Here is a 24288-nt window from a genome sequence, read left to right on the forward strand (position 1 = left end):
TGCTGCATAATAACTGGTGTAAATATGCAGCAGCAACACGGCAACACTCTGCTCCTCTGCCACGATTTGCATTGAATTCACAGTAGCCGGTACGATGCGTGAGACAGGGTGGAAAAAAAAACCCCAAAAAAAGGCTGCTCTGATCTTAACAGCAGACTTAGCGCAGAGTACCTGACTTAACAGCATGGAACAATATTGTACGGTTTCTGTGGCATGCTGTGTGGTGCATGCACATTAAAGCCGTTGGTACGAGCAATGTGGTTCCAATAAAACTGCACATGACACCTTAATAGAAATGTAGGAACACGTAGGGTAAAAAAAAAACGACATACCGTACAGTAGCGGGCACCTTATTTACCTGCATCCGCTATGAGATTACTGCGGAGATCCAGCGACCGAAGGCTCCGGCTGCTTTGCAGAAGATCTCCTAACTGCACAGAGTCCTGGTAGCTGTTAAGCTGATTATTAGCAAGGCAGAGGTCCTGCAGCATCGTGTTCTTCCTTAGAGAACCCACTGAAACAAGCAAACGAGCAGAACAAATAAGGTTAACCGAAAGTTTGGCTGCACACTTATTGGACCGGGGGTATGTAATCGCAGCCCTCGAGGGCCAATATCCTGCAGGTATTAATCTCAGCTCTGCCCAGTTCAACTAATTAGCCAATTAGATTTTCATGGTAGGCATCTAATTGTTTTTAATGCAGAGGAGCTAGGCCTGGCTGCAAATAAACTCAGCAGGTCACGGGTACTGCCGACCTATACAGACACTACGATGCATCGACTGCTTTATGTCCTTTGATTTTTATTCCCGAGCAGAACCATCATTCTTCATCACATATGCAAGAAACAAAAAGGTCACTGACATTGATAAAGGTGTGATAAGGCGTGGCGGCTTTGTGTCTATGAACCAGCAGTCCACAAAGTCACAGGTTCGAACTCCACTCACTGCCATTGTCTCCCTGAGCAAGACAGGGGGACTGTCCCTGTCACTATCGACAAGGGTGTCTGATAAACGGCATAACTGAAATCACTGATATTAATACAGTAATATAGCTGCTGTTTTCTCTATAACAGAAAATGCAGAATTTGCTTAAAGGTGAAATAGTGCTGAATTGCTAGTGGAGTGTATTGGAAAGGCGATACCTATCACGATACATTGGTCACAATACGATCATATATTGATATATTGTGAAACTGTACATATTGCGATATTTTACAGTTCACTGAAAATGTAAAACAGAGCTGATATACAAGATGCTGTGTAGATTGACTATGACAGTCAATTTCTAAGTACGGTCTACCACTATAACTACAAATAAAAATAAATAAATAAATGATACATGGATCATGCGATCATATTGAAATGCCACACCTAATATGCAGGCCCTCCTCTTCAGTCTGTTAGGGTCAAAAAGTAGTGTCCATTTTTATTAAAAAGACTACTTTCTCCTTTGCACAAATCTACCAGTAAAGCACACAATTTTGCAATTGCAAGATTTCTGAACTGGGAAGAAAAAAAAATGAACACTGCCAAACAAACAAGGAAACACAATCTTTTCAGGCAGGATTCAGGACAGACTTGATGCTACAGTACCACCTCATCACCTCTAGAGGTGCAGAGTGGTATTACAGGACAGGGCGGGGTCACTGCTAAATTGTAGTAGGTGCAAATAAATATGCTAACACTATATTTATTTGTAGCACAATAAATAGATCACATTGTTTATTCAGTTCTTTTTCATAATTATATTTTTTTTTTACTAAAGACCACCATGTTGCCAAAATACAACATTATTTTATAAAAATTTGAAGAAAAAAAAAATGTTATATAAATGGTCTTGTGTCTATTCTTACTATTACTGTAATTACTGTTATTGGAATTGCCATTATAGCAGTTATTCTCTGTCCTTTGAGGAGAATCTTGCTCTTCTGTGATTTGCCTGTGGCATCACACTACTGTCTCCGCGAATCGATGGGGCAGATTTGTTCAGGCCCTTTCGGTTGCATGCGGAATGCCAACATTGTCATCACGCACAGTGGGAACCAAATGGGAGGGATCGTTGGATTGATTGAGGGGACTCCACTGTGCGGACCACCAAGTCCCGCAATCAGGGCCCCGCGGATCGATGGCAATGATCAGGTGCTGGGCACCCCACGGTGCAGCGTGGGGGCAGTTGCACGGCCCCAAAATACCAAACGGATCCAGGAAGCTTTAAAGGGACAGAGCCTCACCTCCACCCTGAAGGAGGACTGTACCGTGCAGGTTGCTTTCTCCTCTTCCTTCGTCCGAGAGAGCATTTCTTTCATATATATAAGTCATATAAAATGCATGGGGGGGGATGGGAATCTATTACACATTAAAAGATGAATATAAAGCTCTTGCTTTACATTCACCGTGTATTTCCTGGTAGCAGACTGGGAGAGAGCTGGCCGTAGTGTCTCTACATGTATCTGTGCAGCAGTGTGTAAAGTGACAGGCAGAAGATTAGGACATCTAATCCCAGGCAGGTCTGGCTGTTAGGGTCACAAGGCCAAAATCTGCTGCGCCTCTCTTTGTCCTCCATCATCTGTTCCTGCTGGTCAGGGCGGCGTATGGACATCGCTTATCTACACACACACCTCGTAGCTGTTCTGTCAGCACTGTGAAGAGACACCCTTGCCCCGGGTCTTATCCAGAGGAAGAAGAACCGCAGAAAAAAAACACCTTTTTAGCATTAATCCTACAGGATTAATGCTAACGTACACCATTCGAATTCTGACCACTGCTGAGCAGATACGAACACGGCAGTGAGTGGACCACCATCTAAAAACATGTACAGAGCCTGTGCTCAGAAGAACATCTTTCATCTACCACTAATACTACAAACAAACAAATAATTAATAATAAATGGATCATGCGATTTTATTGAAATGCCACACCTGATGAGCAGGCTCTTCTCTTCAGTCTGTCGTGCTCTCTGAAGACCACTTTGTTCCAATTCAAATTCAATTAGGCTCAAAAAGTAGTGTCCATTTTTATTAAAAAGACTACTTTTTAAGTAAAGCGCACAAACTTGCAATTGCAAGATTTCTGAACCAGGCACTACAGCTCTTTGGAAAAAAAAAAAAAAAAAAAAGCACTGACGCTCAGAGATCCTTGTCTGTGCATCTGATGCGTGACTAAATCTGGACTTTCCACACCGTTCCTCAACACCGGCCTTCTGTTGTACAGTCTGTTCTACACTCTCTAAGGCTTTTAACATCATGCATGCATAGGTACATACCTCTGGAATCAGAAAAGGCGAGATGCAAAGCACAGGAGAACAGCAGCAACAGCAGAGGCTTCGAATGGAAAGTGTCTGACCAAGTTCACGGTCGCCCTAATCTCCTCAGAACACATGTAGGATATAGGCAGATGGTTGCCTGTGTAACCATGTAGTTATAAATCAAGTAGGTCACTGGTTTAGTGTTTCTAGATAAGTGGCTAGTGAGTGTACGATATATACAGTACACAACATGTTCATCATTACCGTGAATACTTAAAAAAAAAAAATGTGTAGTTATCCAACCCACACACACTGTATATAAAATCATACTTTATTTTTCCCATATGTATAAAGCGCTGTTATTTTGTCATTTCTATATATATTTTTTTGTGTATTTTGTATTTCCTTGTACTATTTTCTACATACATATCTGCACTGAAGGAGTCACTTTTAATCTCATTTTTACATGTGTATAGTGACAATAAAAAGGCATTGTATTCTATTCTATATATGGGCCTAAGCCTAACTTACATTTTACCACCTTTACAGAACTGCAAAAAACACAAATTATCATATTTTAATGTAACTTGTTGTTTAATAACTTTACAAATGATTAAGAATTCTAGGTCTTTTATGTTGATTTCAGTTTTACCCCAATTTTCACTTAGATTCATATCTTACCATTCATTTTATCTAGTGGGTAAGGAACTCACCTATGAACCAGAAGACCACAAAGTCCACAGGTTCAACCCCCACTTTATACCATTGTGTCCCTAACCAAGACACTTAACCCTGAGTGTCTCCAGGGGGACTGTCCCTGTCACTACTCATTGTAAGAAGCTCTGGATAAGGACGTCTGATAAATGCTGTACATGTATATATGGTTCTAACCCCTCGACATATCTTCTGGGGTTTCAGAAAAACAGATACAAGAGAGTCATCTGTAAAGCCTTGTACCACTTGCATAGAGGGGGGATCACAAGTGTGATCTCGAGACCACACCAACACGCCAAAAGGGCAGATTATCAGCGCTTTAACACAAGCGTTCTGGTGGGTGAACTGCTGAATGTGGCATTAGTAAAGAAGCGTCAGCGCAAAACAGAGAGAAGATGTAGTTCCATGAAAAGGTGTGCAAGTCCTTCTCAATGATTCAACTAAATCAACAAGTCAGCACATTAACCTGATGACTTACGAGAGTTAATACCATTTTACATTTCAATATTAAGTGGCAAAATGGGGCTAATTGCCGCTACAACATTAAGCTACTCCATTTCACAGAGCACCTGCTTCATTAGGCTGAAGCTGCAGAGGACTGAAAGGCCATTCAATTATTCCGTGGCCACCAGCGCTCGGGCTCTCCTGGCCAAACCTCCGGTGAATAGTGAGCGTGGGCTTACCGAGTGTGAAGAGGGGCCTGCCGCTGAGGCAGGTGTTTTCAAGGTTCAGCACTGTCAGCCTGCTGGTGAGGAGGGCTTTTGACAGGGCCTGCACTGGGTACTCCACCACGGGCACGTTGCAGGCATCTAGCCTCCACAGGCATCCACTCTGTAGAGACCAGACAGCAAGTAGTCAGTAGAGGGAGTAGAAGGAGATGCTCTGGGGCGCGAATCTGCCCTTCCTCTGGACAAATCGCCCCTTTCTCATCAAAACACTAACCTGTCCAGGAGAACCGCAGACATCAAAAACCCGAAAAGACGCAAATCTGGGGGCCATTGTTAGGTCTTAGCCCTTAGTCCGTTGCATCAAAGGTGTCCAGATTTTTTCCCCCGTCTCTCCCTGTGATGTATTTGATTGATCTAACATGATGCCATCATCTCACTATGAGGGTATTTCTCACAAAAAAGGGGCTACAAGCACCAGCACACTTTCATGACCCACAGCGTTGAGCAGAATATGGATTTAACCCCTTAAACTCGGGAATCAGCTCCTTTGAATGTTATTACTGTAGTAACTGCATGGATCCATCAGTGAGCCTCAGAGATATTCAGGGTTTCAGGTGCTTGATGCTTTTTTGATTATTCATTTGACTCATTTTAAGATCCAAATACAATGTATTATGTAATGGAAACTAACCTATTATCAATAAAATGAATGAACTCATGGGCACCACTTCCAAACTGAGAATGACACAAATACAGGTTTTCAAAGAGTTTGCTGCTTCAGTGTTTTTAGATCTTTTTGTCCGTAATTTCTGTAATGAAGTATAATTACAAGCATTTTTAAAGTTTCAAATGCTTTTATTGACAATTAAATAAAGTTTATGCAAATAGTAAATATTTACAGTGTTGGCCCTTTTTTCCACCCAAAGACCGTGGCAATTTGCCCTGACATGCTGTCAATCATCTTCTGGGCCAAATCCAGACTGATGGCGACCCATTCCTTCATAACCAGTGCTTGGAGTTTGTCCGAATTTGTGGGTCTTTGTTTATCCACCTGCCTCTTGAGGATTGACCGCAAATTCTCAATTGGATTCAAGTCGGGGAGTTTCCTGGACATGGACCCAAAATTTCAATGTTTTGTTCCCTGAGCCACTTAGTTATCACTTTGGCCTGATGGCACAGTGCTCCATCATGCTGAAAAAGGCATCGTTCTTCACCACAGTGTTCTTGGACGGTTGGGAGAAGTTGCTGTTGGAGGATGTTTTGGTACTATTCTTTATTCATGGCTGTGTTCTTAGTTAAAATTGTGAGTGAGTCCACTCCCTTGGATGAGCAGCAGCCCCACACATGAATAGTCTCAGGATGCTTTACTGTTGGCATGAGACAGGACTGATGGTGGTGTTCACCTTCTCTTCTCCAGACAATCGTTTTTCCAGATGTCCCAAACAATCAGAAAGGGGCTTCATCAGAGAAAATGGCTTGACCCCAGTCTTCATTTTACAGAATATCAGTCTGTTCTTGATGTTTTTCTTGCAGTAGAAGTGGTTTCTTTGCTGCCCTTCTTGACACCAGGCCGTTCTCCAAAAGTCTTTGCCTCACTGTGCGTACAAATGCTCTCACACCTGCCTGCTGCCATTCATGAGCAAACTCTGCACTAGTGGCACCCCGAACCCGCAGCTGAATCATCTTTAGGAGACTGTCCTGGTGCTTGCTGGCCTTTCTCGGGCGCCCTGAAGCCTTCATCATGACACTCATGTTCCTATAAATGGTTTATTTAGGTGCAATATTCTTGCCTTTGAAGCCCTTTTTATGCAAAGCAAAGATGACTGCATGTGTTTCCTTGAAGGTAACCATGGTTAACAGAGGAAGAACAATGATTTCAAGCATCACCCTCCTTTTAAAGCATCCGTTCTGCTATTCTAACTCGGTCAGCGTGACAGAATGATCTCCAGCCTTGTGCTCCTCAACACACTCACTTGTGTTAATGAGATGATCACTGAAATGATCTCAACAGGTCCTTTTGTGGCAGAGCGGAAATGTTTTTTTTTTGCGGATTAAGTTCATTTTCATGGCAAAGAGGGACTTTGCAATTCATCCGATAACTCTTAATAACATTTTAGAGTATATGCAAATTTCCAAAGCAGCAAACTTTGAGAAAACCAGAATTTCACTTTGTGAGAATATTTAACATTAATAGGAGGTCCCCTAGCTTGTCTACGGTCCTGCAGAGGCTAGAAATTGAGTGAAGAGTGCTTTGGGTGTTCTGTTTCAGCGTTCAGAGAGCGGCAGCTCAAGACGGCCGGATCTGGAATTTCTCTCCTTATGTCGTCATTAAGGGAAAAGTTACACGACTTCCTGTCTGCGGCAAACTTTGTGGTTGGTGAATGGTGTTGATGACGTAATTTCCGCAAATGCCCCCTCAACTTCTATTGGCCGCTCTCCTCCTCATCCCGCCTCTCTCCTCCTCATCCCGCCTCTCTCCTCCTCATTAGCATTTAAAGCTACAGACGGCGAAACGGCACGTCCTGGGGAAATCACAGTTGCTGAATTTCAGAAAGAGACTCCAGATACAGTATTAGGGGACCACTAAGACATATATAAAAGCAAAAAGAAATGTATGTCAGGGGACCTTTAAAGAAGTGTTCTTTGCATACGGCCTGACATTAATTTCCATAATGCAAGGGTGCCCTCGGCCCAAGGACACGAGCGGACCGCTCGAAAAACGACAGCTGTGACTGGCGGCGTCACCCACCCAGCCCCTTCCTCATCAAATTTATATGGTAATAACACCACCGGCTCCAAAGTCATTCGACGGGTGTAGCCATTGTTGGTGACCCTTGCTGATGTAGCCTACAGCTGTACCTGACAACAACCGGCCAACATTTATACTGTACCTGTCTGAGCAGACGCGAGAGGGCCTGCCAACCAGAGATACCCATTTTGGTGTTGGAGGAAATATTGAGGTGTGCAGCCGATTCGTAGTATAAAATCATATCCAGCAAAGACGACGCCCCCTATGAAGGCAAATATCTGTCAACAAATTGGGGAGGGGGCTTGGGGTGGTCAGTGTAAGAATTTCAGTAATTTGACATAAACTTACATTTTCCTCGAGCTCCGTCTCTTGCAGGTTGATAAAATCATATTGCACCGACTTCAGCACCTCTTCAAGAGACTCGCACGAGCGGTAATCTAATCGCTCACCTGAGGAAGCAATCGGAGTCGAGATAATTAAAGTCGCCCGTCTCCAGCCAGACAAACTGGGGAGAGCGGCGAGCGCGCACACTCCCATTCCCAAGGAAAAGGGGCGCAGGACGCTAGCGTTCCAATCTGCGGGCGTCTCTTCAAATGTGAACTGGTGGATGGTAGGAGTTGAAAGCAAGACATGCTCGCGAACAAGATCGCGTCCCTGCCCTCCCCGCGCCAAGACATGAATCAAAGAGCCGCTGATTATTCAGTGACAGATGACTTTTAAACAAAGCCTAGAGAAACACTTTGATGGCCTCAGCGGTTCATCTTTATTAAGGCCCCCTTCCCCTCATAAACTCTTATCTGCCTGGTCGGTGAGAAGCCAGATCGCTTACAGCGAGTTCGGGAGCACTGTAATTTATTCATCATTAGCATAATCATTTGTAAAAATTATTATTATTATTATTTTATTATTTTTTTACAACAATCACTTAATTGTACCATGCGGCAGAGATCTGAAATCTCAGTTTTTTTCTTTTTAATCCCCTCTGCTGTTTACAGATAATGGTTGATGTCTTCAGTGTGTTATAGGTGTGGCTTTGGGGGGGTGACCCATGATTCGGTGACACAGAGGCACTGCATTTTACACACGGTGACCCTAAAACGCTGCAATGTACAAGTTCACAGGCTGTGAAGACACAATAAAAGCAGACCTAAATACACACATGGATAAATACACAAATGTACTGTACTGTTTTCTTCACTTAATCTGGTAGTAAAAATACATTTTATATGCAGAGAATGAATTGCATTTTGTAGATTCCAATTATGTCAAAGAGGCATGAATTGAACCGATTAGTTATCTGACTGATTAACCGGTGAATTGATTAACTGGTAATGGTGTGCTGCTGTCGGAGGCCAAGTTGGTTTGATCAGCACACCAGCATAATTAATAATAGCAGTAAATAACAGTGGTTATTTGCAGATAACCTGAGTGACGAATGCTATGCCAAAAGTCAAGATGATTTATAAAACCATATTCTGCAGCCTTAAAGGCTTTAAACTCACCTTTCAGATCAAGACATCCAGCTCTTCCTTTCACACTGGAAACTTGCTGCAGGTAAAGAGCGAAAGAGATATTTTTTTATTCTTAAAACAGCAGCCGCCACACTGGATTCTGTGTGAAGCAGGGATCTGCTTCTTCTCCCTCGTTTTTTTTTTTTTTTTTTTTGAAATGATGAATTATGAGTTTTGCAGAGTTGATGGCCACGCTGATTGGCGACACCCCATACTAATTAACCAGTGTATTAATTAGAAACAGCTGGTCATCTGTTGATGCATTAATTTGCCGCCACACTTCCATATACACATGATTTGACTGCATCAATCCCAAAGGTGACATAATTGCCTGGTGGATGAAGTGTTGTTTTTTCCCCCCCGTTTGACAGCGATAATGTGGAATACAAATTCTGAACACACACACACACACACACACACACACAAAAATGTAAAAAGAGGCAAATCTCGTATTTAGCAGGAACACAATCAATTCGGCTGCTTTCTCACATCAAGTCACCCAGAACATCGCCACAAACGCCATTGTGCGAAGACGCCACTGGCTTGTTTTCATATACTGCGTGTTTTCTTTCATCATTAAACGTGATTCATTGTTCAAAGGCAGGGGAACACAAAAGGACTCGCGAGCGCTGGTCTCCATTCTGCCGTCCAGGGCTGAGAAAAAGACAAGACGGGAGAAAACAAGGCGACGTTCGGAAAAACAAAAAAAAAAATTAAACAAGGCACGTTTCAGATTTGCAGACAAAGCGTGCAATTTGGGATAATATTAAGTACTGGCATTAAATGGGTTTAAACGCGCCATTCAGGCATGCTGCTGTATTTGATACGGAAAAAGTCGCACGAACTGTTGCTGTGAGAAGCAGTAAGACAGGTATACTGCGGCAAGACGAAAAATAAAAATAAAAAGGGGATCACGAACTTCACTTTCGCTCCGGAATAAAAAGTTTGTGAATTTAATGAACGTGGGAACTTCTGAGCTCCCTCGTTCAAGAGATGCGTTCCGCGGCGCTTTCCCACAAAATGAAACGACTAAGTGCCAAACGTATTTGTGCGTCAGGAGGGAGAGGACTAAGCGGAATGATAAAAGGAGCGCGTTCTCCACTCGCAGGCAGAATGGGACGCGCTTTATGAAGTTGCCTTCCACTAAAGCCATCTCTGGTGCATTCGCTATTCTTCCCTCGCCCGGTCCTGGAGACTCGCAGCGGCAACTTTTAATTCTGGGTGGCTCATAAAGGACGTCTCAGAGTTTCTCTTCTTCCCCTGTTTAATTAGATGAAGGCGGAGAGAAAAAAATAATATATTATTTTGGAACACTTTTTTACAGTAAAAGCTCTCAGGGGTTAAAATCACCCCGCACATTTTCCTTTCAGCATCTTTTCTGCAATAAAGGATAAATTATTTAAAATAACACAACCTTTTATCTCACACCCTTTGAAGACAGCAAATTAAAAATGTAAATTGGGAGCTAATTAATATGCAAATATATTCATTCCCAGTTAACAATTAGCAATTAAACCTGCAGTGTCTAGAAAGAGCATAGACAAAATTAGTAACTTAATTTATCATTAAAAGAATGGAAACGTACACAAAATTTTAATTGACTTTGAAAATGTTTCTTTTCTCCCCGCCTCCCCTGGAGTTTCTGTTCATCTGCATTGATTCTGAAATATTAGGGATGAAGGTATTATATAAATGCACGATTAAAATAAATAGCAGATATATTGTAAGTGTGAAGTGGGTGTTTTTTTCCGGTGACGGACGGGCCAGAGGAGAGATAAACACGCTTCTCCCGCGCAGCAACTTTCTTTCATCAGCCAGTCAGTGGGGTCCGGTGGGTGTGATGCCCATTAAAGTTTAACACTCTGCGAGTTATTTACGCTGGATGGCCTTTAGATATGCGGGGAGGAAATTCGCCTTCGGTGTCTGAGGGAAGGCGGCTGTTGCATATCAGAGGCACGGTGGCTTTCTGATGAGCGCCGCGGCGGCTGGCGCTTAAAAACTTGAACGGCCTCCGATGGGAGGACGGTCTGGCTGGAAGCAAACTCCACAAACACGCACGGACGAAAAAAAAAACCATCCTATGCCACGGGGAATGGTGTCTATTTCACCAGTCTAGCCGTAGTCTTTGTACGTCGTTTGGTTCACGGGGTCACTTGTTATCTGCTCTTTCCATGTAATGAATAATGAAAAAAAACAAGATGTGACATATTTAACATATATTCTAACATTTCTGATATTACCCATGATGCTATGAATTATGCGTGCTGATGATACCAGTCATCCATATGCATGCCCATACATACATTTCCACGGTAAATTACGTCCACGTCGGTGGGCCAAACACAGAGGGCTTTAAAGTCAATTTAACGGGTGGGTATTAAAGAATCCCTTAAGAATATTAAGGAAAGTTAGACCCCCCTCCATGTGACACTTATCCATGCATTTATTGCACAGCAGGGCCACAAATTCAGATTGAACTTTTCCGTTCTTCTTTCTGTTAAAGGCACGAGTCAAAATTTAAGACAAGCTACAAGATCTGTTGCCAATAATCTAAAAAAATAGTCCCTCAACAAGCATTTAGAACCGAAAATATTCATGAGGCCTGCCACTGCAAGTGTGTCTATTACACTGGAAATGCATGGAACACCTCCGTAAGTTGCCATTTCCCGCTCTGAATTCTAAAAAGGCTTCCTTGGAATTACCAGAGTTACTCTGCTGTACAAGATCTCGGGTTTACAGCTTTCAAAAATCATTTTGAAAGTCTGAATTTCACAGGAAAGAAGCCCTGGAAACCTCCGAAGGAATGCATGAGCCCATTCTTCTGTAACCTAAAGCAGTGCAGCTCCCAACACTTTAAATATTTTAAAGAAAAGTGAAAACCCAAGGGTACAATAAAAAGCTTTATCCTCTGGGGGATTGCTCTGCCTGAAAATACCTAATTTAATAAATATGCCCTTTTAAGCGGCGAGCTTATTTTGCATACCCTTATAATGATTTCACTCGCAGCCCTTGACTAAATAGCTCTCCTTTAAGCTGCTACTTAACCGTACATATTTTACTCTTTTACAAGGACCACCTACCTTACTTTCGAATGCAACCGGGTTCATTAGCACCTCCAAGATAATACTGAGTGCGTACTTAATGCGAGCACTGCGGCGTCTCTAATTTCCGCCAAATATTCTCCTTGATCTGATCGTAAATTTATGCGTAAGAGAGAAATGGCTGCTCTTAATACAACAGGCCAGAGTAAAACAAGCAATTGTGCGGACTGAATTATGCATATGTGTATGTGGGAACCAGAGAGCAAGAGAAGGAGATGGAGGGGGGGGACAAACTGGTTTTCTTTTGATATTGGCATTTTTTTTTTACATTTGTAGCGCTAATTAAACATAGCAATTCAAGCCTTATTAGCCTACTTACTTAATTTATCACAGTACAGTTTTGCACCAAGAAAAATTAATCCCAGGACGTACCTTAAGCTGATCCAATAATTTCTGGTTAGGCTCAACTTGATGCTTTGCGCAGCTTTGCTCGTAGGCCAGAATCACATCCAATAGTGAGCGGCAGCCATCTGAAATGATACAATTTGACATCAAATAAACCCCCTTTTTTTTTTTTTTTTTTTTTTTAAATAACAGTATAAGATCATTTCAGGAATTAATTAGCACATGTGCTCCAGTTAAAAAAAAAAAAAAAGATTCCATAGGAAAACACTTGTGGTGGAAATGCAACTTCCCTAATTAATCAGGATTTGGCCTTCGTCCTCATATGGGGAGACGTTAAGGGGGGAAAATAACATGGAATGCAAGCAGTCAGAGGAATTCTATACATTTTCTATGTAGGAAGAAGGTTGTAAATGTAGGTCAGTAATTAGCATTATTATAATTAATTTTAAAGCATTTAGGTCACTGTGAAGCCCACGGAATCATGAACCCCACCGTGTTATAAATGAAACAAAAAATGGATTGCTGCTACTGACATTGACTTATTATTTATTTTCTACTTTAAATTAAACCATCGTTTTAAATTGCCACTGAACTCCACTTCCTTCCCACGGCGTCGTTAATTGTTCTAAAAAGCGACGCGGACTCACCATTCTTCAGACTGTCCTTGTTCTCATTGAAGCCTGACACGATTTCTTCATCAGGAGGAAAGGAAACGTGCTTCTCACCTCTCCCCTTTTTCGGAGACAGAGATAAGTCCTCAATGTTGTCCCCTTCCATGAGCTTTTGTCATGTTCTTCTACATTCAGAGTCACAAATGTTCTCCACCGAGGGCGGCGAAAGTTGTCAAAACAGATGAGAATTGTTCCATACTTCTAAGTAATCAAATAAGAGCGAACAGTTCAGCATTTCTGTCACAGAGGTGAAGCATGTTTCCATGCCGCGGGTTAGTAAACTGGAAACTTTTAACAGTTACAGGATACTACGATGAATAATGCAGATGCCTGCACCTGGCGTCGCCTCTGCGTACTGTTTCTAAAAATAAGGTTCTTACTCCGATTCAAAAACGAGATCGAAAATCGTCAAAGTCGACTTGGACGACAAGACACGTGTAAAAATGCACTGTCCTTCAAACCAAATTGGCCAAATGTACCTACCAGGTAATAGCGCTCGACTGCACGAAAAACTACACGTACCATGAGGCATTGCGGCAATACCCGGAAGTACAACTCACAGTTCTTGACCAATAGTCGGCCGGTGGAGAACTTTCGTGCTGGAAGTCGGGCCACTTGAAGAATTGTGCGGGAACTTCATTACCGGGGCGGTGTGCAATTTATTATTTTAACCGTGACACGGAAAGGTGGGTTTTGAAGGTCGACACAAGAATCATCCCCACGCTCGTTTTTGTTTTTCGCGTGAATGAAGATGTAGAATTGCGCCAGTTAGCCAGGCAGCTAACGCGCACTAGCAGCGGATGACAGGCGGCTCCTTATTAAACGCAACTTTTTAATGTGCTCTGCTCGCCGGATTAACGCTACAATAACAATACGACAACATGTTTCCGCGTATACCAACTCGCCGTTCTGACGTTTTTAGCCCCGTTTTCGTTTGCTTTCTCCTTTTCGTTTCTCCTACTTTCGTTTTCAAAACACGAAACTGCCCAGACCAGTTAGCATCTTTCTTTGGATGCATTCGCGTGGTTGGATGAATGTGTAAAGGCCAGGAATGCGATCACCGTAGGCGATTCGTGCGTGGCGATGATTCCTATTCAGCCGTATTTTGAGCTTTTGCACATTCGAGCAACCAGCCTGTGTAAAGCATTTTTCCACCGTCTGTTATTTCCAGATGCCCCCCAAGGCTCCAGCGAAAGGTAAAGGGCCAGCCAAGAGAAAACTGGCCGAGGTGTTCCCACCTGGGGAGGTCTTGACAGACACTGCAAAGAAATCCTGGAAACTTGGAGCTCCTGTCGGACAGGGAGGATTTGGCCTTCTGTATTTGGGTACGCGCTTGTGTTTGAGTTGCTGAATATGATGTGAATATGAAGTGCGTGCATTTTAATAGCACAGAATGTTTACTGAATATGTGTCAATGTTACATTTTTATCTATTTTTAAAGCAAATGACGCTTCAGTGAAGCAAGTTGGAGATGATGCACCTTACGTCGTGAAAGTGGTATGAATGCTTTAAAATGTTCTATAAGGCTGATGTCATGAAATCGTTAAAATGCAGGGTGGTAGTAGCCTAGTGGTTAACACACTCGTCTATGAACCAGAAGACCCAGGTTCAAATCTCACTTACTACCATTGTGTCCCCGAGGGGGGGGCATTCCCTGTAACTACTGGTTGTAAGTCGCTCTGGATAAGGGCATCTGATAAATGCTGTAAATGTTAAAATGCTTTAATATCTCTCTACATAATCATTCAGTTCGAATTTTCCGATTATAATTCCTCATACATCCTGAACTGTTGCCAGGGACCTGGGTTCTGTGGTCTTTGTGGACTGCCATTTAAAGGGACATCTAATAATGAACACAAAAGCACCAGACATTATGATATTGACTTATAAGTTGTGTGTTTTCTAAATTTGGTCACACCCATATATGTGTGAAAATAAAGATAAATTCAGTCATAATATTATCAGTCCAAGCTCATTATGTCACTATTAGTTTTTCTGGGGTTGTGCGAAAACACAGAAATAAAAATGCGCACTAAAGTCTCTGTTAATTTAAATAGTGGCGATCTTCGGGTTGGAAGATGGGTGTTGATACTGGAGCGGAAAATTAACAGCAACGGAAGATGGACAAGAAAAGGTCAAAGCCCTGTATATGTTCATCTGGTTAAATTCAGTATGGGTCCGACAACAGGGTTTAGAATAAAACATGCTAAAGTACAATAAAATGTTTTATGTCTCTGTGTTGGGGTGGCGGGTGGCTCCAAACAGGCTTGGACCACTCCTGTACGGCATCATATTTGGTCTTTGTATTATACGAGTTTATTATTGTTGTGAAGCAGCCCGTCTTCCTGACCGGATTACCCCTGTAACGTGATGATTGTTTACATGTACGGTCGGGTTGAGAGTCTTTTTTTTTTCCGCTGATACCTGTGACATGGTGTATTGCAACAGCAATAAAGGGTTTCATTCATTCAAATATTCAGTAATCCAATAACATTCATCCTCTCAAACCCTAGTTTGAAAAGGCCTTTGGAATGTTTAAAGGATGTCTGTATCTTTAAAGTCAGTAATTTAATGAGGAATATGTTGAAAATAACCTTTTTAATGTTATTTTTGTCATTTTTTTCCACATATTGTTCTCTGTAGGAGCCGAGTGACAATGGCCCTCTTTTCTCAGAGCTGAAGTTCTACATGAGAGCAGCCAAACCCGACCTAAGTACGTGGCTTTCCTCTACCCCCTGGTGGCGCACGCCACAGTGCCATTCCCGCCGCACTTTCGAACAAAGGAAGACAGAACTTTCTTAATTAAACAAAGTTGAGGGACCACCACGCGGGCCCTGGCGTGTGAGGAGACGGCGCTGCCTCGCCGCCTTCAGTGGCTCCTGTTGCTGCCCCAAGGCCACAGCTTTGCATTTTATTTAATAACAATCCAAATGTCAGCGTCCCCTGACAATTAACTGTTATATTACTAAGGAATGCTCATGGTTTATTCATCAGAATATCATTGTGTTGGTAAATATTTGTCCCACCAGCAGATTAGCTTGCGGCCACCCCTTCCACGCCCCTGTGGAATTACACCCTTATTACTTTGAGCAAGGCGAACTTTAAATTCCCACCTTCATTTATTTTAGTGTTTATATATGTATTTTTATATATTTAAATGTATACATTCCTGTTACAGATGGTGTATTTATTTATTTTATTTTAAATCTAGTTTCAGGTTGGATGAAATCTCGTAAACTGAAGTACTTAGGCGTCCCCAAGTACTGGGGTTCGGGACTTCACGAAAAAGGTGGCAAAAGGTAAATATCAAAAACTATTATCCTGTACTGGGTCGACTGAAGCATTATGTTTGGATGAGTAACGTGGAAGATTTATCTTGATAGGTACAGATTCATGGTGATGGACCGGTTCGGTTCCGACCTGCAGAAAAAGTTCGAGGAGAATGGCAGGAGGTTTCCTCACAAACTTGTTCTTCAGCTTGGCTTGATACTTGTGAGTTGCATGAAAGAAAGTGAAAGTCAAGTGATTGTCACTTGTGATACACAGCACACGGTGCACACAGTGAAATGTGGCCTCTGCATTTAACCCATCACCCTTGGTGAGCAGTGGGCAGCCATGACAGCCGCCCGGGGAGCAGTGTGTGGGGACGGTGCTTTGCTCAGTGGCACCTTGGCGGATCGGGATTCGAACCTTCTGATTACAGGGCCGCTTCCTTAAGTGCTAGGCAACCACTGCCCCATGAGATCCTTGCTTGGTGACATGTAGGGCAGGCCTTTTTCTTAGGTGCACCAAATTTTTTGATGTGTCACATTTACCTACGCACTTTTACAGGTGATTTTTAAATCACTGTCCATATAGGCAATATTGACATGTAAAAGTGCAAGTGTTTTAAGGGTTTGAACTTGATTTTCATCTCGGTCTGTGTGCTGCTGCCTGTTGGGAAGAGGGGACACTAGCCCAGTACGTTTGTCGCTACGTGTAATGCGTTTTATAGATGCATTATTTTTTTTCATTGGTTAATTACTTTAAGTTTAAATGAGCAGTCAGGTGAATGCACTGGCAACGAAAGCAAAGTCTGATGTGTTGGGAGAAAAAACCTTTAACCATAAAAATGTGTAAAAGACTTATTACGTGTAAAGCATGTTTTTAAAGTCGCGTTGGCCAACATCCGCCGCCACTATAATGTTCCCTAACATGCATTAGGGAAACTTGGTGGCCCTAACTTGGTGGCCCTTTGCATTAATAATTATGTGCTCTAATGAAATGTCTGGATGTTTTTCGCTCTGCAGCTAGACATCCTTGAGTACATCCACGAGCATGAATACGTGCACGCAGACATCAAAGCCTCTAACCTTCTCCTGAGCCACAACGATCCCAATCAGGTCAGTGTCTCAGAACAGAAAAAAGCCTTTGTTTAATCAAAAGTATTGTACTGCTTTTTTTCCCCCTGCCTCTGTACTCAAGATAAGGTGTCATTTTCTGTCTTGAATTTTTCACACACTTCTTTAATTAGTCCCTTTTAACTCAAAAGAAATAAAGTCACTCATATTAATTCCATGCTTCAAAGCAAAGGGCTGTTCAAACAAACAGACTCTAGCTTTAGGCTGGGAAAATACTGTATATTAATAAAATGAGCTTGCGCCTGTCTATAAATATGTGTCCAGAGCCTCAACTTACTGTGTGCATACAAACATGTATGCATATATGCAAAGTAAGAATGCATTTCTTCTGTTAAGGTCTACTTAGTAGACTATGGGCTGGCGTACAGATACTCACCTGAAGGTGTTCAGAAAGAATACAAAGAGGACCCGAAGCGATGCCATGATGGGACCATTGAGTTCACCAGTATTGATGCACACAAAGGAGTGTGTAAGTAATCAGCTTACAGAGACACTCGGAATGTGCAGTTGTGTGGGGACGTCGATACAATGGTGTTTGTGTATTTTCATCAGCTCCGTCTAGAAGAGCAGACTTGGAAATTTTGGCCTATTGCATGATCCAGTGGCTATGTGGTCGCCTGCCTTGGGAAGATAAATTGCAGGATCCAGTCTATGTCAGGGACTCCAAAGTCAAGTAAATATCAGTTCATTCTTCTGTTGGTAGTTTTTCTTTTAGTCAGTTGTTTTTTTGGCACCCACACATAAAGGAGACAGTGATTTGGGTATCCGTTAATCACTAAATATGTGTATTGTATCCTTAATTAAGTCTCTTGATGATCTCTCATTTTCTATGTCATTTTCTAAGTTCATTTGCACACAATTATAAGGTCGGGCGCATGTGACTGTGATATGTGTGCATGTGCCTTTAGGGCGCTTTCTTGAAAATCCCTGAGAACCGATGCCTTTTGTAACCATTCTTTTTCAGGTGCCAAGAAAACATTGGAGAGTTTATGAAAAAGTGTTTCACATCAGAAAATAAACCAGGTGAGAAGCCTTTAAAAGGGTGCATGTGCGTGCGTCAGGGGAGGGGATTATTGGTTGAATGTCCGCAATAACGAGGACAACATATTGCAGAATCGACTGAAATTCATAGTGTATTACAGGACTGTTGTCTATGATACAGTCATGATAACTTTATAATTGGAAAAATGCCAACGCTTAAACTGGGTCTTATGTCATGTTAACAGACATGTTAACATTTTTTCTTTCGCTGAGAGTGAAGTGATTGTCACATGTGATACACAGCACACGGTGCACACAGTCCTCTGCATTTAACCCATCATCCTGTGTGAGTAGTGGGCATCCGTGACAGGCGCCCGGGGAGCAGTGTGTAGGGACGGTGCTTTGCTCAGTGGCACCTTGGCAGATCAGGATTCGAACCGGCAACCTTCTGACTACGGGCCGCTTCCTTAACCGATAGGCCACCACTGTGTCTATTAAAATGTCTATTAAACGCTGTGATGGCATATTAAAATGTGAGGGGGGGGGGGAAGATGGCCAATATTTGTTTTGTACAATTATATGGAGGTGTGAGAACCATATGGGCATGATAGTTTTCTCTCTTATAAATTTGCTTAACTATTTTGTTATTTTGATCTGACTCGGTGTCGTGTTTTATTTGCATTGATTTTCTTGATATTTCTAGTGCATGGATGTCTTTAGACACGAAATAGCAAACAATTTGAGATCAACTTTGTTCTCACCTCTCAGTACATTTACATTTACAGCATTTATCAGACACCCTTATCCAGAGCGACATACAATCAGTAGTTACAGGGACAGTTCCCCACTGGAGACACTCATGGTTAGAAAGAAAGAAAGTGAAGTGATTGTCACATGTGATACACAGCAGCACAGCACACGGTGCACACAGTGAAATTTGTCCTCTGCATTTATCCCATCACCCTGAGTGAGCAGTGGGCAGCCATGACCAAATGACATGGTCATTTTGCCTTTTTAAAACAAATTTTAAACTGGTTTGTGTGAAATGCACACGCAGCTAGTTTGTTTAAGATGAAAAAGCTAAAGAGTATGTCCCGCTAATCAAAATGACATCCTACACTTAATATATCTTTCTTTTTTCTTTTTTTTTTTTTTTTTTTGACAGTCTCGAGCTGCAGGGTTTGCTGCTTTACCGCAGCTCCGAAATCATTGGAAGCACCTGTGAATTCATTCAGTGCTACCTGAGCATTTGTTTACAAGCCAGGCAGTAATTGAACTGAAGTACTTCCTGATCCTGATGCACAAAACAAGAGCAGAGTGCCGGTTCCCTCCATTATGGGCCCGAACCTGTTGATGTCACTTATAATGAGTGCTAATTCATCATCAGCCCCGCACTAATTTTCCGCAACTTTTCACTTTAACTTTGGAAAAGTGAACTGTTCCACAAATAAACGTGACAAGAAACGAATGTGCTTCAGTGTGGTGGGAAATAGCTTTTTTTTTTTTTTTATTAGGACCCACATTTCATTTCTTGACATCCGTGTCAGCGCGAAAGCAGCTACTACAAAGCTGCAATTGCTCATTTCCTGAATGAGTATAGTTGGTGTCCTGAGAAAATGTGCACATAAAGAATAAAAATATATAATCTCACCCCATAAGGCAATATAAAGTGTAATTTTTGGAAGTCATGTTTTCAGCCTTGTTATTATAGAAATCCTTCATGAATTCTGAATCAAACATAAGGCCATGCTGTTGGCTTGCTAAAGCAATTTCGTAAACTACTCTGGACTGCAACGATTTAAAAATATTCAAAAACTCACTTTTCTGAATTGTCCCCATAAGGTTTGTTGCACCAATAAATGAGTTTGTTCTCCAACACCTCCCTGCACCCTTCGCGCTACTCCCTGTGCCTTTTAATATCAAAGACGTCAAAGGGCCCCCTTTCTCTCCAGCTGATATGATGGCACTTCTTAAGCCGCGTGACAGCGACGCAACTGAAGGAGAGATCTCTCCCCGGGCTGCTGTCGTGTGCATACATGCTACATCACAACAAGGAGGCGATGGAAGGCGGCACTGTTTTTGTGAGCTTCATGGCTAATTCTGTTTAGTGTGACTATTTTAGCAGCCAACAGTAAACAACAGTTTGAGCGCAGCGAGGTATAAGGAACAAAGTGTGACGAGTGGCGGCGCTTTCCTCCCCCCTTAAAGCCTCGCCTCAAGGTCAAAGTGTCAGCGTCTGCTTTGCTGACAGATCCTAACGGGAAGCGTCTCTGCACCGTTACACGAATCACGTTTTCAGGATTCTTGTATTTGTTTGTTTTCGTGTAAATCGCAATTTTCCACTGAATTGTTTTGCATTCTCATCTGCATCTTTGATGCATAACATTCCCCCACCCCCCCAAAAAACAAGCAGTAGGGCAACAATATTCAAATTATTAGAAACATTCTGTAGAACTGTTACACAGTCGATCAGCCCTGAAAAATAATAAAAAAATTAAGACCCCGTCTGAATGACATGTTTTACGAGATATAAAGTTTAGCCTCATTTTTAAATGGGAATAGCTTAATTTTTAATAGCATGCTGTAGACTAATTTATGTGGAATTATTATTGTTCAAAGTGAACACACGTACATATATACTCCCCTATTGAGCAAGGTACCATTCCCACAAACTGCTCCCTGGGCGCCTTTCATGGCTGTCCACTGCTCCCAAGGTGATTGGTTAAATGACAAAGCTATTGAAATTGTGAGTTTTCAAATAAATTACTTCTTTGGGTGTATTTGAGTTTGCTTCTAGTGCCCGAGTTGCTGTTTTAGCCCAGTTTTATCAATGCGATTCCCAAGCATGGCCTAATTTTTAGGCTAGATCCCATGGAAAAATGAATAAGAAAGAGAATAAGAATGCTAGATCCCATGGAAAAATGAATAAGAAAGAGAGCAAAACATAAGGCCCATGAGCTTTCTCATAATGGCTTTTAATAAACATTGCATTTGGGTTAGTTACTCAATTTATCCTCTTGAGCTTTGAGCTTTTATTCTCAGAATTCTGTTGTTTTTCATGCCGTGGTCCATTTTGCAATCTCCAAAAATAAAGTGTTCAGCTTGACATTGCAAGATTTACATTTTACATTTACAGCATTTGTCAGACGCCCTTATCCAGAGCGACTTACAATGAGTAGTTACAGGGACATTCCCCCCCCTGGAGCAACTTAGGGTTAAGTGTCTTGCTCAGGGACACAATGGTAGTAATTGGGGTTTGAACCTGGGTCTTCTGGTTCATAGGCGAGTGGGTTCCCCACTTGGCTACTACCACCCTACTGATCTGCCCATTTTTATGTTTTTGTGCATGTGTGTGGTTTTATCTTAGCGGAGATGGTGAAGTTCATGGAAGAAGTCAGGCGTCTAGGCTACAATGACAAGCCGGCCTATGAGAAGCTGCGCACCATTTTGCAAGATGGTCTGAAGTCTGTAGGGGCCGGGGCAAACGACAAGCTGGACTTCTCCATGACGGTCAACGGGGCCGGTCCTTCTGATGCCAAGGTCAGTATCGCCTTTCTGGAGGTCGTTCAACGTGCGGGGGTAGTCCCAGTTTAAGGTGGCCGAGCGACCACCGTCCTCTTCTTGTCCTCTCCCAAGAGCAGCCTTTCAAAGTGAGCCCATTTCCTCCCTGCGTAATTTGTTCACCCGTTGAAAGCGATTCGCATTTTAAAGATGGCTGCACGCGAGCCGAGACTTAATTGCGGAGGGTAAGTGCGCGAACACCGCCGAGCGGATTATTTTCAAACGCGATGAAAGCCTGGCGCTCTTGACCAATGCTTATTTAACCACCCCAGTCAGCGCATGGACCAGCCTCTTCTAACTCCGACATGCATTTGCAAACAGAAAGGTCTATTCTTAGAAGCGTAATATGTTGCATTAGTTCGTAGCTATCAATTAGCGGCTATTTCGAATTTGCTCCAGGAGCCGCTGTATTGAGTATTCTCTATTTAAAGAAATGCCTGGCAGCAGAAACTGACAAGAGTCCCTGGCTTTCACCGGCACTTCAATATTTATCTGCGCGCCCCCCCCCCCCGTCCCTTCCTTTCCCAGACAGGTCAGAGTGCCTGTGTTTATTCGCTGCTAATGTACCACAAATTTGCTGACACGGTAACCTTGGAGTCGGCGCGGGCCAGCAATCAGCACGGCGCGCTTACGACAGAGGAAGGGACGGGCGCCGCGCTTCCCACAATGCCGTTTGCATATGGAAGGTGCCACCAGGGAGCTGGCCCGTGCCAGCTGAGGGTTACCTGCCCACTGCAGTTATTGTATGTAATTATCGAGCCAATCTGTTCGGCTCAGCAGGGTCTAGATGGTAATCATGAAGCAGCAATTGGCAAAATGGATGGGAAATGTGAGGAGGCTAGAGGAGGGGGTGGGGTGGGGGGAGAAAAGTAAAGATGATGGTTCAAGTCCGATAGAGGGGGGGCGAGCATTCATTATGGAGACGGAGCGAGGGGGGGGGGCCGAGTTTGATTGCTGTCGTTAAGTGCATCTCGTTCGTAACCTCTGTTCAGTCGGTATGATTTCAACACTGGGCTTGTTCCTTGTTGCGCATCCCACATCAGATTCTACCAAGAAAAAAGGTTTTTAATGGCCAGTGAGAAGGTGGAAGTGAATTGTTGGAGGTAAATTCTGAAAAGGCTGGATTTGAGAAGCGTGAACTTGACAGTCACACATTTATACATTTTATTTCGTTTCATTGACTCTTGATTCTAAATCCTGATGAAGTCTAGGTCTCTCTTGAGAAGTTCATCTCTGGTCCCTCACAGGTTGCTTTAGGCAGGTCGCCACCATTTTCTATTTCTTTTTCCCTCTCACAGAACCTTAAAAGGAAGAAAGTGGCGTCCAGTGACGAGACCAGTAGCAGTCCTGTGAAGAAGAAACGAGGTCCTCAGAAGAAGGGTACGTCTTTATTTCAAAATCTCCACATGGTATCAGTGAAGGTTTGGTCTATTGGTTAGGTACTCATGGCTCTTGTTTCTTTCATCCTAACTGCTAAGCTTTACATTTTCGCCATTTATCAAGCGCCCTTATTCGGAGCAACTTACAATCAGTAGTTACAGGGACAGTCCCGCTGGTGACACTCAGGGTTAAGTGTCTTGCTCAGGGGCACAATGGTAGTAAGTGGGGTTCGAACCTGGGTCTTCTGGTTCATAGGTGAGCGTTTTACCCACTAGGCTATCTACAACCCTTATGTTGTAGTAGTGAGAAGGTGTTAACATTGTAATGTTTAGAATATTTTCCACTTCCACTTTCCAAATTACAAAAGTCTGTTTTAAAAAGAGAACATTTGAAGTTCAAATTAATCTTACAGGGTCAGGAAGGATTTTGTTTCTCAAAAGACTTCTACCTTTGTTTGAGCAAATTTCTTAGTTAAGGACTTGAAAGGTGTAATTAGGATCTTGAAGGTGGTAGTATGAGCAGATCTGTTATTTCTTCTGCATAGAAACAAACGGAGTGAAGAGTCCCAAGAAGCGCCTGATTGATGCAGCTTCCCAAACTTCCCCTGCACCAGTGGTCAAGAGGGGCCGAGGCAGGCCCAAGAAAACAGCCTAGATCCGCTGTCGACACAGTTTGACTTTCTAGCATTTTAGCGTCTTTACTGTCTTTCCGATTTGTTCTAATATGCTGTAAATTTTTGATACTTTTTCTTTTCTTTTTTTTTTTTTTTTTTTTTTAAAGCAGAGAGCTGGTTTGAGTCCTGTAAAATAATAAATAACTGAAATGATTGCTGGGAGTCGCAAGTTATTTTCATTCCCTTTGTAACGGCTTGAATAATCAGAAGATGTGGATGAGGTCCAAAGGGGATTGCTTTGCCCCCGATAAGGAAATCCCCGAAGGAGCTCAGAGTCCCGACTCTTTTCCC

General features: G+C 42.6%; 2 protein-coding genes across 5 annotated transcripts in view; one reads left to right on the plus strand and one right to left on the minus strand.

Annotated features, from left to right (window-relative positions):
* The window catches only part of LOC114784539 (protein phosphatase 1 regulatory subunit 37), a 29479-nt gene extending 15979 nt beyond the window's left edge, over positions 1–13500 (minus strand). The window contains exons 1-8 of one of the 2 annotated variants that reach the window (XM_028970012.1): positions 13486–13500; positions 12979–13203; positions 12359–12456; positions 8877–8922; positions 7723–7823; positions 7517–7636; positions 4641–4788; positions 359–514 (exon numbers count right to left, since the gene is read on the minus strand). In XM_028970012.1, the coding sequence (XP_028825845.1) occupies positions 359–514; positions 4641–4788; positions 7517–7636; positions 7723–7823; positions 8877–8922; positions 12359–12456; positions 12979–13108 (799 nt within the window). In that variant the 5' untranslated portion in view covers positions 13109–13203; positions 13486–13500. The other variant, XM_028970019.1, reaches the window with a different exon arrangement.
* The window catches only part of vrk1 (VRK serine/threonine kinase 1), a 42637-nt gene extending 18589 nt beyond the window's left edge, over positions 1–24048 (plus strand). For 2 of the 3 annotated variants that reach the window (XM_028969991.1, XM_028969984.1), the window contains exons 5-16: positions 14174–14327; positions 14444–14499; positions 15646–15715; positions 16214–16301; positions 16386–16494; positions 17292–17384; positions 17739–17871; positions 17955–18075; positions 18367–18425; positions 21751–21923; positions 23243–23324; positions 23869–24048. In XM_028969991.1, the coding sequence (XP_028825824.1) occupies positions 14174–14327; positions 14444–14499; positions 15646–15715; positions 16214–16301; positions 16386–16494; positions 17292–17384; positions 17739–17871; positions 17955–18075; positions 18367–18425; positions 21751–21923; positions 23243–23324; positions 23869–23978 (1248 nt within the window). In that variant the 3' untranslated portion in view covers positions 23979–24048. Of the gene's footprint in view, positions 1–13305; positions 13689–14173; positions 14328–14443; positions 14500–15645; positions 15716–16213; positions 16302–16385; positions 16495–17291; positions 17385–17738; positions 17872–17954; positions 18076–18366; positions 18426–21750; positions 21924–23242; positions 23325–23868 lie in introns of those variants that run through there. The other variant, XM_028970001.1, reaches the window with a different exon arrangement.
* The last annotated feature ends 240 nt before the right edge of the window (positions 24049–24288 follow it).

Source organism: Denticeps clupeoides, chromosome 1 (assembly GCF_900700375.1).
Source record: "Denticeps clupeoides chromosome 1, fDenClu1.1, whole genome shotgun sequence".
Classification (NCBI taxonomy): Eukaryota; Metazoa; Chordata; class Actinopteri; order Clupeiformes; family Denticipitidae; genus Denticeps; species Denticeps clupeoides.